At 50.6% G+C, this 12,364-nt stretch overlaps 1 protein-coding gene across 1 annotated transcript; it reads right to left on the reverse strand.

The window, feature by feature from the left end:
- Window positions 1-1,057: 1,057 nt before the first annotated feature.
- KLHL35 (kelch like family member 35) lies at window positions 1,058-9,449 on the reverse strand. Its single transcript, XM_075050462.1, has 7 exons — window positions 9,202-9,449; window positions 6,380-7,270; window positions 4,266-4,450; window positions 3,575-3,693; window positions 2,885-3,073; window positions 2,036-2,224; window positions 1,058-1,385 (listed from the first exon to the last, which is right to left on the reverse strand). The coding sequence occupies exons 2-7, from the start codon at window positions 7,267-7,269 to the stop codon at window positions 1,197-1,199; spliced, it is 1,761 nt and encodes a 586-aa protein (XP_074906563.1). The 5' UTR covers window position 7,270; window positions 9,202-9,449; the 3' UTR covers window positions 1,058-1,196.
- Window positions 9,450-12,364: the final 2,915 nt, after the last annotated feature.

Here is a 12,364-nt window from a genome sequence, read left to right on the forward strand (position 1 = left end):
AGAGACCCCACTCTACATTTGGCAGCAACTAAGTCCCTAATTGCACAGCATGAACATTTACATGGAGCCATCAGAAATTACCAGTTCCTGTCATGGACTAAAGACACTGACACCAAAAGCTATGGCTATTCTACCAAATCAAGTGTGCTCAGGATCATTTCTAGACCTGAGACCTTGGAGCAACGCTGTCTGTGAAATCAAACGCTTGCCCTCCGAATGAGCTGCACATTCAGGCTCCCAGGGACTCTGTATCAAATCTGTTAAATACCAAGTTTTATTTAATACTTGCATACTCCAGATCCAAAATGAGCCAGATGTGATTCTGTGGCTACCATGCTTCAGGTCTTCATGCTTAATTCCTACACATTAATATTCCCCCTACCTCTGCTCTCTGAAGAGGGAACTCTTGGCTACATGATTCACTTGTCCTCTCAATGATGAAGACACAGTGAGATAGCAGTCCAACCACAAAACATGTATGAAAAGAGATAACACTCTGTGCTTTAGGGGAATAGACCTTCATATAGCATGTGCAGAATGGAGTCAGAGCTTGGACTATTTAAGCAGGCTTTTGGGGATTTAGTGGAGAAATTTTCTTGGGATATCGGCTTTGAAGTCCCAATCTCAGCTCTCCACTGTGATGGGATTAACTGTTCATGGATGTTAATGACCATGTAGGTCACCACCATGGTTTGACACAGGGTTCTACAGACCTAAATGCACAAATATCTGATAGCTTTAGCTAAAGAATTGGATCCTGTAACTGTAATTGTTACTGCAACAGTCTTGGGCGTCAGAAAGCAGCAAATACATGTCCTTGCAGGACAGCGAGCCTCTGTTGCCAGCATAACAGAAAACCATAATCTACAGCCAGGAAAACCTAAGCAAAGGTCAAATTCAGTAGTTCCAGCGGCTGCAAGGATGCTTGAATCCTACTGTGGCCAGGCCTGCAATGCAGCTTCACACAGCCCAGCACCCTTTCATCCTCTCACCTAGATCAGCAGCAAAGCCAATGGCATCATCAAGCCAGGAAAAACAAAACCAGAGGCTGCTCAGGGGCTGGCTGGAGCTCATCACCTTCAGTGGCTTGTGTTGCCCTTCCCCGCACCAAGGTGAGATATCTGTCCCCAGGCTGGGTGGCCACTGTCTCAAGGGGAGGCTCTGGGTGGGAGGTGGATGCAGCTGGAGCCCCGTGGTCATCTGTTCATGCGCTGCAGGATGGTCACGCAGCCGTGATAACTGGTACAGCGCTGCAGCGGCGGCTGCTGCTCCACGCTCCCCGTCGCCGGGTCGAAAGTGAACGCTTTGTCCGTGCCTTCCCCATTCTCGTCTCGGCCACCCAGGATGTAAATCTTCCCTCCGCACACCGTCAGGCCACAGCTCTCCTGGAAAGCAGAAGGAAAACCCAAGAGCTGAGGAGCGAGCCTCTAGTTTTAGGCAAAGGGGCTGAGGCATTGTGATGGGCTCAACTCTCACCTGCCCAGCAGAAGGGAGGAAAAGTAGGTAAGTGACGTCTGGCTCTTGGGGTGCTGCAATCTTACTGTTTTAGTAAGAGTTTAGGCACTTGAAATGCCTCAAGCCAGCAATGGGGCTGTTGCTGTTTCTAGCAGTCCCTCAGGCACAGCACAGACTCACAAGCATACCAAGAGACCAGATACACGACCACCACCACTCTGTGTTCAGTCCACAGACCAGACTAGAGCCAGTATAACCCTCACCCTGAAACACATAGTGTGGGGAACAGGTCCTCAACGCCAATGGTTTCACCCGACAGATCCACTCCTCTGGCATTAATAGCTAGTGTAGACCCAGCCTCAGCAAAAAAACTTGGGTTTGCTGTGGGAGAGACATCCTCCAAGCAGCACGGACACCGACGGTGAGTACATGTTTGACTTGCTCTGCAGAGGTCACGTTCATGTGCTCAGAGCCAAACCCACAATATATTTTCCTTGCCTTCAATCTCAGCAAAGCACAGATGGCTCCTATTCTAGAGAGAATGAGAAGGCTCTGTGTCTTTCCTAAACCTTGTCCTTACCAGAGGCCCAGGGAGGGTGGCCACTTCCCGCCAGCTGTCTTTCCTCGGATCGTAGCTGAAGATTTTACTGAGGAGTCCACCTACAACATAAATGATGTTGTCCAAGCAGACGGCACTGATGCACCTCTGGTAAAAAGGGGTGGGAGACAAGAGCGTCCATTTGTTGTCCTCTGGATCGTAACACTGGACCTGGGAGGAGAAACACAGCTACGGGAACACGAATTTACCACATCTCCCTGCTTGGATGAAACTGCTATTCACTAGAAATAAAAGCACATGGGCACAGAAACATGGATGGGAGCTTCAACACCCCAAGACCAGTGCAGTGAGCAAAGGGACGAAGGGTTCTAGTACTCCCTCTTGCATTCAGGTCTCCCAGACAAAATAGGGGCTCCAGCATGGCTGTTCTTGACCACAGGTAAGCGTTCAGAGATGGAGCTGAGATGCACTGATGGCTTTTCCTGCAGCTCAGGAGACCAGAAGCATCACTTCTGGCTTGCAGAGGTCTCCTCCAGGCAATTACTACTGTTGCTACTTATCTGAAGTGAACGCCCACAGTGTCGGAGGTTTGTTCCTGTGGTGCCTCAGGGCTGACCAGGCTCCAGAGCAGAACAGGCTCTACTGAAACCATGCCTAATATACTGTCACCTCCTGACACCTTCCTCTCTGGTCCCTAAGTCTCATTGGCTTCCATTTAAATGTATGGCTTCCCATCTTATTATAAGGGAGTCTTCATTAGTCTTCAAAAAAATCCTCCCTTGTGGCTTAAGGACAACTCCATTTCCTTCCACGTTCCCTAGCAAACCTTCTTGTTTAGGTCTCTGTCCATTCTTGATGCCCCAGCAATACCTTGTCAGTGTTAGCGGTGTCGTCCACAGCACCGCCCAGCACGTAGAGCTTGTTCAGGCAGGAGACCACAGCCGCCGAGCTCACGGCTTGAGGCAGCGGGGCCAAGGTTGACCAGCTGTTGGAGAAGGTGTCATAGCACTCCACGCTGGAGAGGCGGTAAAAACCATCAAAGCCTCCCACAGCGTAGATCTGCCACAAAAGGAGCAAAGCAAGCCGATTAGAAACTCCTGGACTCACCTAATGGGCTACGCTGCACGGCGTACGTGAGGGGAGGCTAGGACTTGGCCAGAAGGACAGACACCAAGCCATGGAAAAACTTTGGCATTGGACTAGACCTTTAGTGGACCTTTAAAAGTCCGTTCCAACTCAAACCATTCTATGATTCTGTGAAACACCCCACACTGTACAGCTTTCACCCAAAGACTTAATACAGCTATCTGCAGAAGCCTTGCACCATCCCATGGTAGATCTTATTGCTACAACTTCATTTGTGACTACTTCAGGTGACAACACACACCCAACTGAAACCAATGACATCTTGGTTATGTCCTAGTTGTTCTCCCACCAAAACCATCTCTAAATGACCCATAAGACAAACACACACTGACAGTTCCTCACTGTACTGGGCAGGAGGAGAAGAGGGGGACGGCGCTCCATGCGGCTTCTTCCAAAATTTGGGCCATTGCTTACCTTGCCCTGAAGTGTTGCCATTTTGTGCCTCCATCGGCCTTTCTGCAGACAAGCGACCTTGATCCAGACATTCAGCTGGGAGCTCAGCACCCAAACATCATTGCTGCTGATGTGTCCTCCTGAAAAACAGAGGGATGGAGGGATGGTGCGATCCCAAGGACCCCATCACCTCAATACGCCACAATTTTGCATAGTTCCCCCATGCAATGGAACAACTGAGGCCAGAATATGGTTGTTGGGTTATGGCCATGTAAACTCAGCTTCCCAAAGGAGATACTGTCTGGACTTGAAGGCACTTGTTACACTGCTCCATCCCTTATACAGAACTCATCTGATTGATAGGCATTATATTTCAAGTGAAGGGTGGACAGGAGACTGATGCTTTAGGAAACCCTGACTGACAGCACACACCAAAACAAGCTCATTCCACAGCCGAACGCTTTTGACAGATGCCCAACAGGAGGGAAAGGTTTTTTAATACTGCCATCCTCCCCCTCAAAGGTGAAACTGTTCCTTGGGACAGCAAAATCCAAATGGCCTCAGGAGAAACTTCACCAAGAAGTGACTTGGCTCCAAAGCTGGGTTGCACATGAATGAGTCCTAGTGAATAGACCTAAGGAGCGGCTGTCCAAGAAGACATCGTGCTATTCTTTGCAACCGGGAAGGGACCATCTGGTCCAGGGTACCTCACCTGATATGTACACATCGTTCTTCAGTGTGCAGGCAGCAAACTCTGACTTGGTGTAGCCAGGCACGCTGGAGAGGGCTGTCCACTGCCTGCTCTTGGGGTGGTAGAGGTCCGTGAAGGGCAGCTTGAGAAGGCCTTTCTTATCACAGCCCCCAATGATGATGATGACTTCTGCCAGCTCCATGAACCTAGAACATGAAAAGCATGGGTAAGGGCCTGAGCCAGGCTACTCCTTTCCATCATTCCCCCCATCCTATCTAGGACATTGGCACCACAGTCCAGTGGATAGAGCAGGGTCCTCTCCTGCATCAGCTACCGATTTTCTGGGCAAATGATTTCACACCTGCACCTTCCTTTTTGTCTGCACGATCAAATCAAAGGCACCTCCCAACTTGGGTGGGGACGGGTCCAAACTGCATAGGGAAAGAAAATGGGAATGACCTTTAGAAGTCCCTCGTGAGATTGCCTTCTGCCACTCACCCTCCCCCTTCCAGCACAATCAAACCTAATAATCCTCAAGGCAAAGCCACGAGCGTGGAAAGCCGCTCCTGGCAGACTGCCTGCGGCGAGCTCTCTGCCTGGAGAGAGAAGTGTTTCCAGGAAATCTCTCTCTCTCTCCAGCCCTAATAGCAGTGAGCAGACGAGACAGACAGCAGGGGAAGGAAAATCCTGCCAACTAGTAGGTGGCAAGAGAGGAATGGCTCTGCAGGAGGGGAGGGGAGAGGAAGGAGGAGGGTGAAAGAGAGTTTGAAAGACTTGGTCCAATCCCCAGCTCTGCCATGGTTCGTGCAGGCTGACATAATTCACTTAAGACCAAAGCTGCAAAAGGAGGGAGGTAAAATGTGGATGCTGGGGGGTGGGATTTATCCCCAGTGAATTTTAGCTGTTTGCATCCTTGAGGAGGTCACCACAGACCCTGTTGTTGAACAGTTCCGTATATAATAACCTGTTGTGGTATTCAGCACAGAGAAGATGTGTCAAACCATCTCTTCCACCTGACAGAAACATGCCCTAAATCCCAATCTGGGACTTCTGAGGTGCACTGAGGCAACCTCCATCCTTCTGCCCAGGATGCTCCACTGAGCAGCAAAAAAACCTGCACTCCTTCGGCTGAAGAGCAGGAGAGCACAAGAACCTGGCCCTGCAGCCCCATGGTCATGGATTTCCTCTGGAAAAGGATGGGGAGCCTTGCAAACCGACTCGGTTTGATATGGTCACCCACCCCAGAGCAGAGGTGTCCATCAGCACTCTTACCAAGCACACCCTAAGGGACCTGTGGCACCATGAAGAAACAGCAGAGACTTAAAAAGTGGCTGGTCAAATCCAAACTTCACAGTCACAAAAAAGTCCAGATTTCTACACCCACACAACCCTAGAAATCACTTTTTCTTTGCCTCCTCCACTTTACATTGGCAGCTGCTTGGGCCAGCATCTCTTTATCTTCTTGCTGTTCATCAACAAATCAATGGAAACATAAAAAAAAAAGAAAAGAAAAAAAAGGAAAAAAAAGAAAATAAGAAAAAAAAAGACATTTGGGGATGCCTAGGTAACCACCTGGACAGTAGCTGCTTTTTTTCCCCTGGACATTAATTCCTGACCCTGCAGCAATGCCTTTGAGCTAGGCAACACGCTGATGGCCAGGAGGATTGAGACTGGTCCAAGCCTTCCTGCTAACAGACAGCCTGGAGAAGGTGGGAGAGAGACCAAAAGAGGTGAAAGGAGAGCAGACAAGTGGCGGAGCTGGGAATGGAAAACATGTCTCAACCCAGTGCTCTACCCATTGGTGAAAGCAGATAGAAATAAAGAGCTACAAACACCCTCTCCTGCCCATAGTCTGGACACACATCTGGATAGCATCATTGCACACCCAGAGCAGTGTGACTAGAGCACTCCTTGCCAACCGAAAAAAAAAGCGTCACGTGCATTAGCATAAATTGCACAGGAATCCTTTAAGCCAGGCAAACAATCTCCAATGCCTTCATTTTGGAAACAGGGAGGCCAAAAAAGAAGCAATTGGAGGAAAAGAAAAAGACAAAACAACCCAAAAACTCCCCTCAAACTTTAAGAACCATCAACTTAGGCCACGCAGGTCTAGAGAAGACGACAGTGTGTTTTACCTTCTGGGCCTCGATCGCAAAGAGCTGACCTCGTTCCCGAGGATGTAGTACTTGCGGGCCTCGTGCAGTAGAGGAATGCACTCCTTCGAGTCCTGGATGAGTTCATCCATTTCCACCTTCTCCAGAAAGTAGGTGGGGTCGAGCAGGGGCAGACGCACGTGCTCAAGGAGGTCCTTCAAGGCTCCCTTCCTGGCAGGTACGTCATGCCGTACCCAGCGCATGACTGCTTCGAAGACCACTTCTTCCTTGGGGACCACCAGCTGCTCATCGGACAGATATTCGACCAGCTCCTTCACACCCATCTCCAGGAACTCTTCGTGACACGACACCTCCACAAAACACTCCAGCATGAACCTCTTGCTCTTTTCTGTCAGAGACGCAATGGAGAATGAATCGGCAAACTTCATGATGCCCAAGCAATTGCATGGGTGAAGCTGGCCTTCAAGGAAGGTGACGCAAGCATCTCTGAGCTTGGAGATCTGCAGCAAGTCAGACAGTTCCAAGATGCCTTCAACGTTGTCCTCCTGAATGATGATGTTCCCCCCATACATATAATCAAGAAGGAGAGACATAGTGGAAGCAGATATCTTCTGGATGTTAATGATATCCTGGTGGCCTTCCTTGAGATTGCCACCAAACATGGCCCGGAAATACGTGCTGTTGGCTGACAAAGTGGCACGGTGACAGGGGAATTCTTGTCCATCAATTAATAGCACCACGTCTGTGAAGATGCCGCTCTGCCGGTAGGAGTTCAGTGTCTGGAGGATTTGCTCAGCATGGCAGGACCCGCTGCAGAGCTTCATGTGCAGCTTTTCTTTGCCTGGGCCCCGTGTCACATTTTCCAGGCTGCTTGTCCTGAAACTTGATTCTTCTTTCATTATTCGATGCATCCTGATTGGGAAGCAGTGAAGGAGACAAGAGAACAGTACACTATTAAAATATCTGACTGCAATGTCCAAACACCATCACGGTTTCTACATCTTCCTCGGTGGCACGAGGAAGTACAGATTCCAGCCAAAATAGAGTCAGACTCTGCCCCTTCATCTGCACACATGGCACCTCCTCAGTAACCAACATTTTCTCCAAACCACAGCACAGCGGTGGGCACTAGGATATTTCCAATCCAACCCCATCTCAGTAGACAAACTTCTGCCTTTACGAGATGTTTCTTCTAAGGCAGTTGCCTTACCCAACCTAAGCTGTACCACCACCTTGACACCCTTTCTTTCTGACATCTTGCTTTAACTGGTTTCCCCATTTTTTCAAATGCAAGTGCTCCACGGTATAGCCCAGCTGGGAGCAATGAGTGAATCAAAGACCCCAAACCCTCAACCACTGCCTCAGCTGTCCTAGACCCACTAACAGGTTGGTGCTGCCCCATTTCTTCCACTTCTCCCCCAAAGCCTGCCCTGCCCCATCGCTGTGGCACAGACCCAGATGCTGGGGGAAGAGTGAGCAGGGGACTGACCCTGGGTCTCCCGGCACTTGCCCAACTGCTCTCACCAGCTGGGTGTTAAATAAAAGGGGCACAGCAATGCCACCACCTGTGTTTTAAAAGCATGGCAAAGAGTCGGCACCACTCCTCGAGCAGGGGTGCCAGTGGGGGCCATCAGCAGAGCACTCCTGATCACAGCTTCTACCACGGCCGTGCCGGCTTTACATTGTTTTTCTGAGGCTCTGTAACAGCAAAGAGCCTGTTTTGGGAGGTGGGGGGTGGTCAGGCTTTGGTCTTAAGGGCCCCCTAAGTTAGGCTCTGGAGCATCTCACCACAAGCCTCTGGCAGGAGCACAAGTCCCCACTGCGGTGACAAGTTACCCGACATCGGTGGCTTTGTGGTGTCCACACAGTCTCCTGCAGAAAGGCAGGTAGCACATCCCTTGAGGAGGGTTAACCTTGAATTTCTCACGAGTCAAAATCCCTGGCTTAGCTCTAGTCCTTCATCTCTTTTCCTACACCTGCATCTCCCGGACAGCCATCGCATCTGACCCCAAAGGTGCTCAGATTCTCCCACACTCCAGAGGACACCTCCTGGCAGCACTTGCACCAGGGTAGCTGTGTGTAGCACAACCAAATCTAGTCCTGAGGATCTTCACCCCACCACCCCAAGAAAGCGTCACCGCATCCTTTGCGCCTGCAGAATCCCCCAGCAGTGGGGAAAACAGCTCTGCCCTTGCCACGGGGTTGCTGCAGGGACCTAAAGAGCAGTGAAGCAGCATGACAAGCCCTAACTAAATAGCTAAGAAATCCTGTGGGAGTGGGTGAAGGCTCTAAACACCCTAAATGCCACCAATGGGTGCTCAGGGCTGTGTACAGAAGGGAAACGCTGTTAGGCAGTTCAAAGTGATTTAGAGAAGTTACAACAAAGGCAGCTCTCTAGAGACGGTTTTGCAAAGAGCACGGCGGACTCCACATTTCACCGACACACGCGGCTCCATCCCAAAAAGAAAAGCACGTCTATATCCCCACTTCTCTCCCTGATCCGCACACGTTTCCAAGCCATCAGGGTCACGCGCTGCTCCGCACGGCTCAGCGCTGGGAAGAAACAGCTCCGGCTGACCTCCTTACAAAGGGACACCCCTTCTTCCCTCCCCAATTCATCCAAATGCCCTTCCCCAGCTCACATCGTCCTGTCTGCCCATGAGACAAACGATGCCAACGCCAAAGAAAGAGCGCGTTTGCTCCATTGCCCTCACCCATGCACGCTCCTCTGCGGGTCACCCTCTCCGCCCAAGTACCACACAGCAGCAAATGATGCCTTTTTTTTTTTTTTTTTTTCTTTTTGCAAGCCTCCCCAGACGCTAGCGCAAGAAGTCCAACATTACCTGGCCCACAGTTTGTGTTTTCCAGGTGGTACCTAGCGAAGACTCAACTTCCCTCTGGGCGAGCTCCCATCCACATTAGGGTTCTGCACGGAGACAGGTCCCCTCCGCGAAGCACGCTCAGCCCTTCTGCGGTGACGCTTGGAGAAGCACAAAAGCATCCCCTTTATCCTCACTGCCGGAGAGGTGGAGGAGAAATCTGCTTTTGTTTCTCCTGAATGACATGCCAGGGAGCTACAGGGCATTAGCCATGCAGCTGTCAATAACAGCCAGCCAGGGAGGAGCCAGGACCCAGGGAAAACCCATCGCAGCCCAGGGAAAATATATCACACCAGGGCAGCTTAAGGGTCCGAGCCATCTGGAGAGCAAATTGAGGTCCAGGTGGAACGATTCATTTGATAGAGACTCCATCTCGCTGGAAACCAGAATAAAGCCGATAAATAAAATACGGCTCTGTGAGCAAAAAGGTGCCCGGAGCGGGAATGGACTGGGTCAGGGACGAGCTGCGATCCCCCTCATTAACGTGTGATAATTAGGTAATTAGGTCCTTGAGGATGAGGAGGACAGAAGGGGAGGTTTGTCCCATGAGGCTTTCTGCACCCTCCCCTCTAACTTGATCCCAGTTGTTGGTTGAATTTTTAAATGCTCATAGCAGGCATCAAAGCAGCCCCGGGGAAGCTCCACGAAGTAACCCTTGTGCTGAAGACTATCAACCCCCCTAATGTGATGCAGCCAGCCTTCCCTCCCTTGCCCAGCATCGCTTCGAACAACTTCTATTATTTGACGCTAGACAAAAAAGAAATATTAATCGTAACCAGCCCCTGCATGCTGTCATCCCGGTGAAATCACCTTTCCGTGGGGCACCGCCGCTGCGTTTGCTGGCTGGCTCCTTTCTGCTCCTCTCCCATCGCTGGGATGCAGGGCACAAGCTGGCATCCTGCTTGCTCCCAACATTTGCATATGAATCACTGGCAACCTAGAAGGGACTGTGGTTTCCCAGCCTGTGCCGGGGGCTGGAAGGGTTGGGGGATTTGCTCTTCGGACCTTCCAGCCTGATAGATTGGGCACTGCCAGGCTGCACCGACCAGGGGTGCAACCATGTCCGGCACGGATGGAGCTAGGGATGACTGGAAGTGGCTCATCGGGACAAACGGCAGCATAGCACTGATCCTGCCCTGTGGGACACAGCAAAAAAGGTTTCCAGGGTGTTGGAAACTCTTCAGCAAGGTTGCAAAGCCATCATCTCCTTGCAGCCGTAAAGCACAGGGCTACCAACCCGTTCGAAACCAAACCCCAGCTTCAGGCAGCGCGTGCAGCCCCAGGGTTGGGGAGGATCTGCTGCTAGGAGTTGTAAACACACAAGTTACCACAATGAGAAGGCTTTGCAGGGTGCAGCTGCCCCCGTGCCCACGCCAAGCCGCCTATCGAGGGGATTTCTACAGCCAGACTGCGCTGCTCTCGGCCCTGCATCTCGCTGCGGGATGCCACCGTGCCCCAAAGCGGCTGTCGCCGTGCAAAGGCTGTGCTACAAGGCCACGCTTGTGGCCTTTTTGCATGAAACAGAGGGCATTAAATACCCCATAGAGCTGCAGGGCGTGAGGGTGTTTGAAAGGGGTGTCTGCTAGGCAGCACCAGAGGAAGGATGCCTTACGCTGCCAGTGCCCTGGGTCTTCTCCCAGGGTAGATACAGATACCAGAAGCAGCGATTTTACAGTGGATTAGGACTCTAAAATCCCTTCTTCACATTAAAAACGCTCAGCCTCTGGCACATGGCCCGTGGAAGCCATTAGGCACAAAGCCACAAGCATTAAAAAGATGCAAAAGGGAAATACAAGTATATAGGACCAGGAACTCCAGGCACCTGCTGGGGAAAGCTCTCTGTGAATGTAGGACCAAAGCTTACTGAAGGAGCAGCAGAGTATGCGTGTCAGGAGGAGAAAGGAATAGGAAGGAGAAGGGAGGCAGCTAAGCTGAAGAGAAAACAAGGAAAAAAGAAGGGAAAGGTAGAAGGGAGTTTTGGAAAAATCAGTAACGGAGACCACGGTGAGGCATCTTGAGGGAGATGGCCACTAGGATTTGATCACGCTGTGGTCTGTACTTCCCCACCATACGCCCAAGATGCATCCCATCCAGGACAGCCGTCTGTGCACTCCTGGCACCGCCATCCACGGCTCCACCTTGCCATGGAGAGAGTCAGGACACCCTCTTTCACCCTCAGCCAGCTAGCAGAAGTGAAGGGCAGTCACCAGCCTCCGGGAGAAGAGACCAAAGCAGGAGAGCCAAGTAGGTGAGTTAGGGCAGAGAAGTAACTAGAACGGAAACAGGATCCAGAAAGAAGACAGGGAGAAAACTAAGAGGCTTAAGAGGGGAAAAAACCCCTTGGTTTTCTATTTCGCATATGGTTCAATACTCACATTGAGCTTGAAACCCGGTCAGGAGCTTCAGCCAAGAAGAAGTTACTTGCACCAAGGGGAACCAGCCTTCAGCCTCATCCCACTGCTGCTGCTTACATCGCGGCTAGACTTCCCACGCCGAGTTTGAACTTTGAAAGCTCCTGACCACTGCATCATTTTGAGGCTTTAGCAGAGATATAAGAGATCCTTCTAATGGCAGGTAACTGTGTAGGCCTAGAGCACCAGCATCACCTCCCACACCCCAGGACTACAACTCCACTGGCAAATTTAAAGGGCTGGAAAGGTTCCCAGATACCACGAGAACTATCCCAGCTATACCACTAAGCTCTTATAAATAAGGGCAGTTTTAGAGAGGAAGAAAGAGTTAAATAGCACAATGTTGGCTGTCCCAAGCCATTTGGGCTTAGAGCCAGCAACCAATCCTCTGCTCTTTTATTTGAATAACAGACACAGCCTACATGACTCTCATTTCTCTCCTTTCAACTTTTCAATATCTTCCCCTAGTGTACAGCAACGACAGCCGCTAGTTAGGGATTATTCAATACTGTAGATAGCAGGAGCTCTATCCCTTCCCCTAGGGCAATTTTATATTTAACACTCAAATGGTATTGCCGGAGCCAGTCAAATTCATGACACGGTACTGACTACCCATCACCAACCAGTGAGATAGCGTTGTATTTACTTTAATCCCTTTCAACTATCAGTTAAATGCAGCCATTCAGGGGCTGGAGAAAACAGCTGCTTAACAAAGA

The sequence above is a fragment of the Buteo buteo genome, chromosome 18 (assembly GCF_964188355.1).
Source record: "Buteo buteo chromosome 18, bButBut1.hap1.1, whole genome shotgun sequence".
Taxonomy (NCBI): Eukaryota; Metazoa; Chordata; class Aves; order Accipitriformes; family Accipitridae; genus Buteo; species Buteo buteo.

Coding starts and splice junctions, on each gene's coding strand:
- KLHL35 (XM_075050462.1), bottom strand. CDS start 7,269: ATGCATCGAATAATGAAAGAAGAATCAAGTTTCAGGACAAGCAGCCTG. Junction 3,694..4,265: donor GAACGATGTGTACATATCAG/GTGAGGTACCCT, acceptor TCTGTTTTTCAG/GAGGACACATCAGCAGCAAT. Junction 1,386..2,035: donor CCACCCTCCCTGGGCCTCTG/GTAAGGACAAGG, acceptor TCTGCTTTCCAG/GAGAGCTGTGGCCTGACGGT.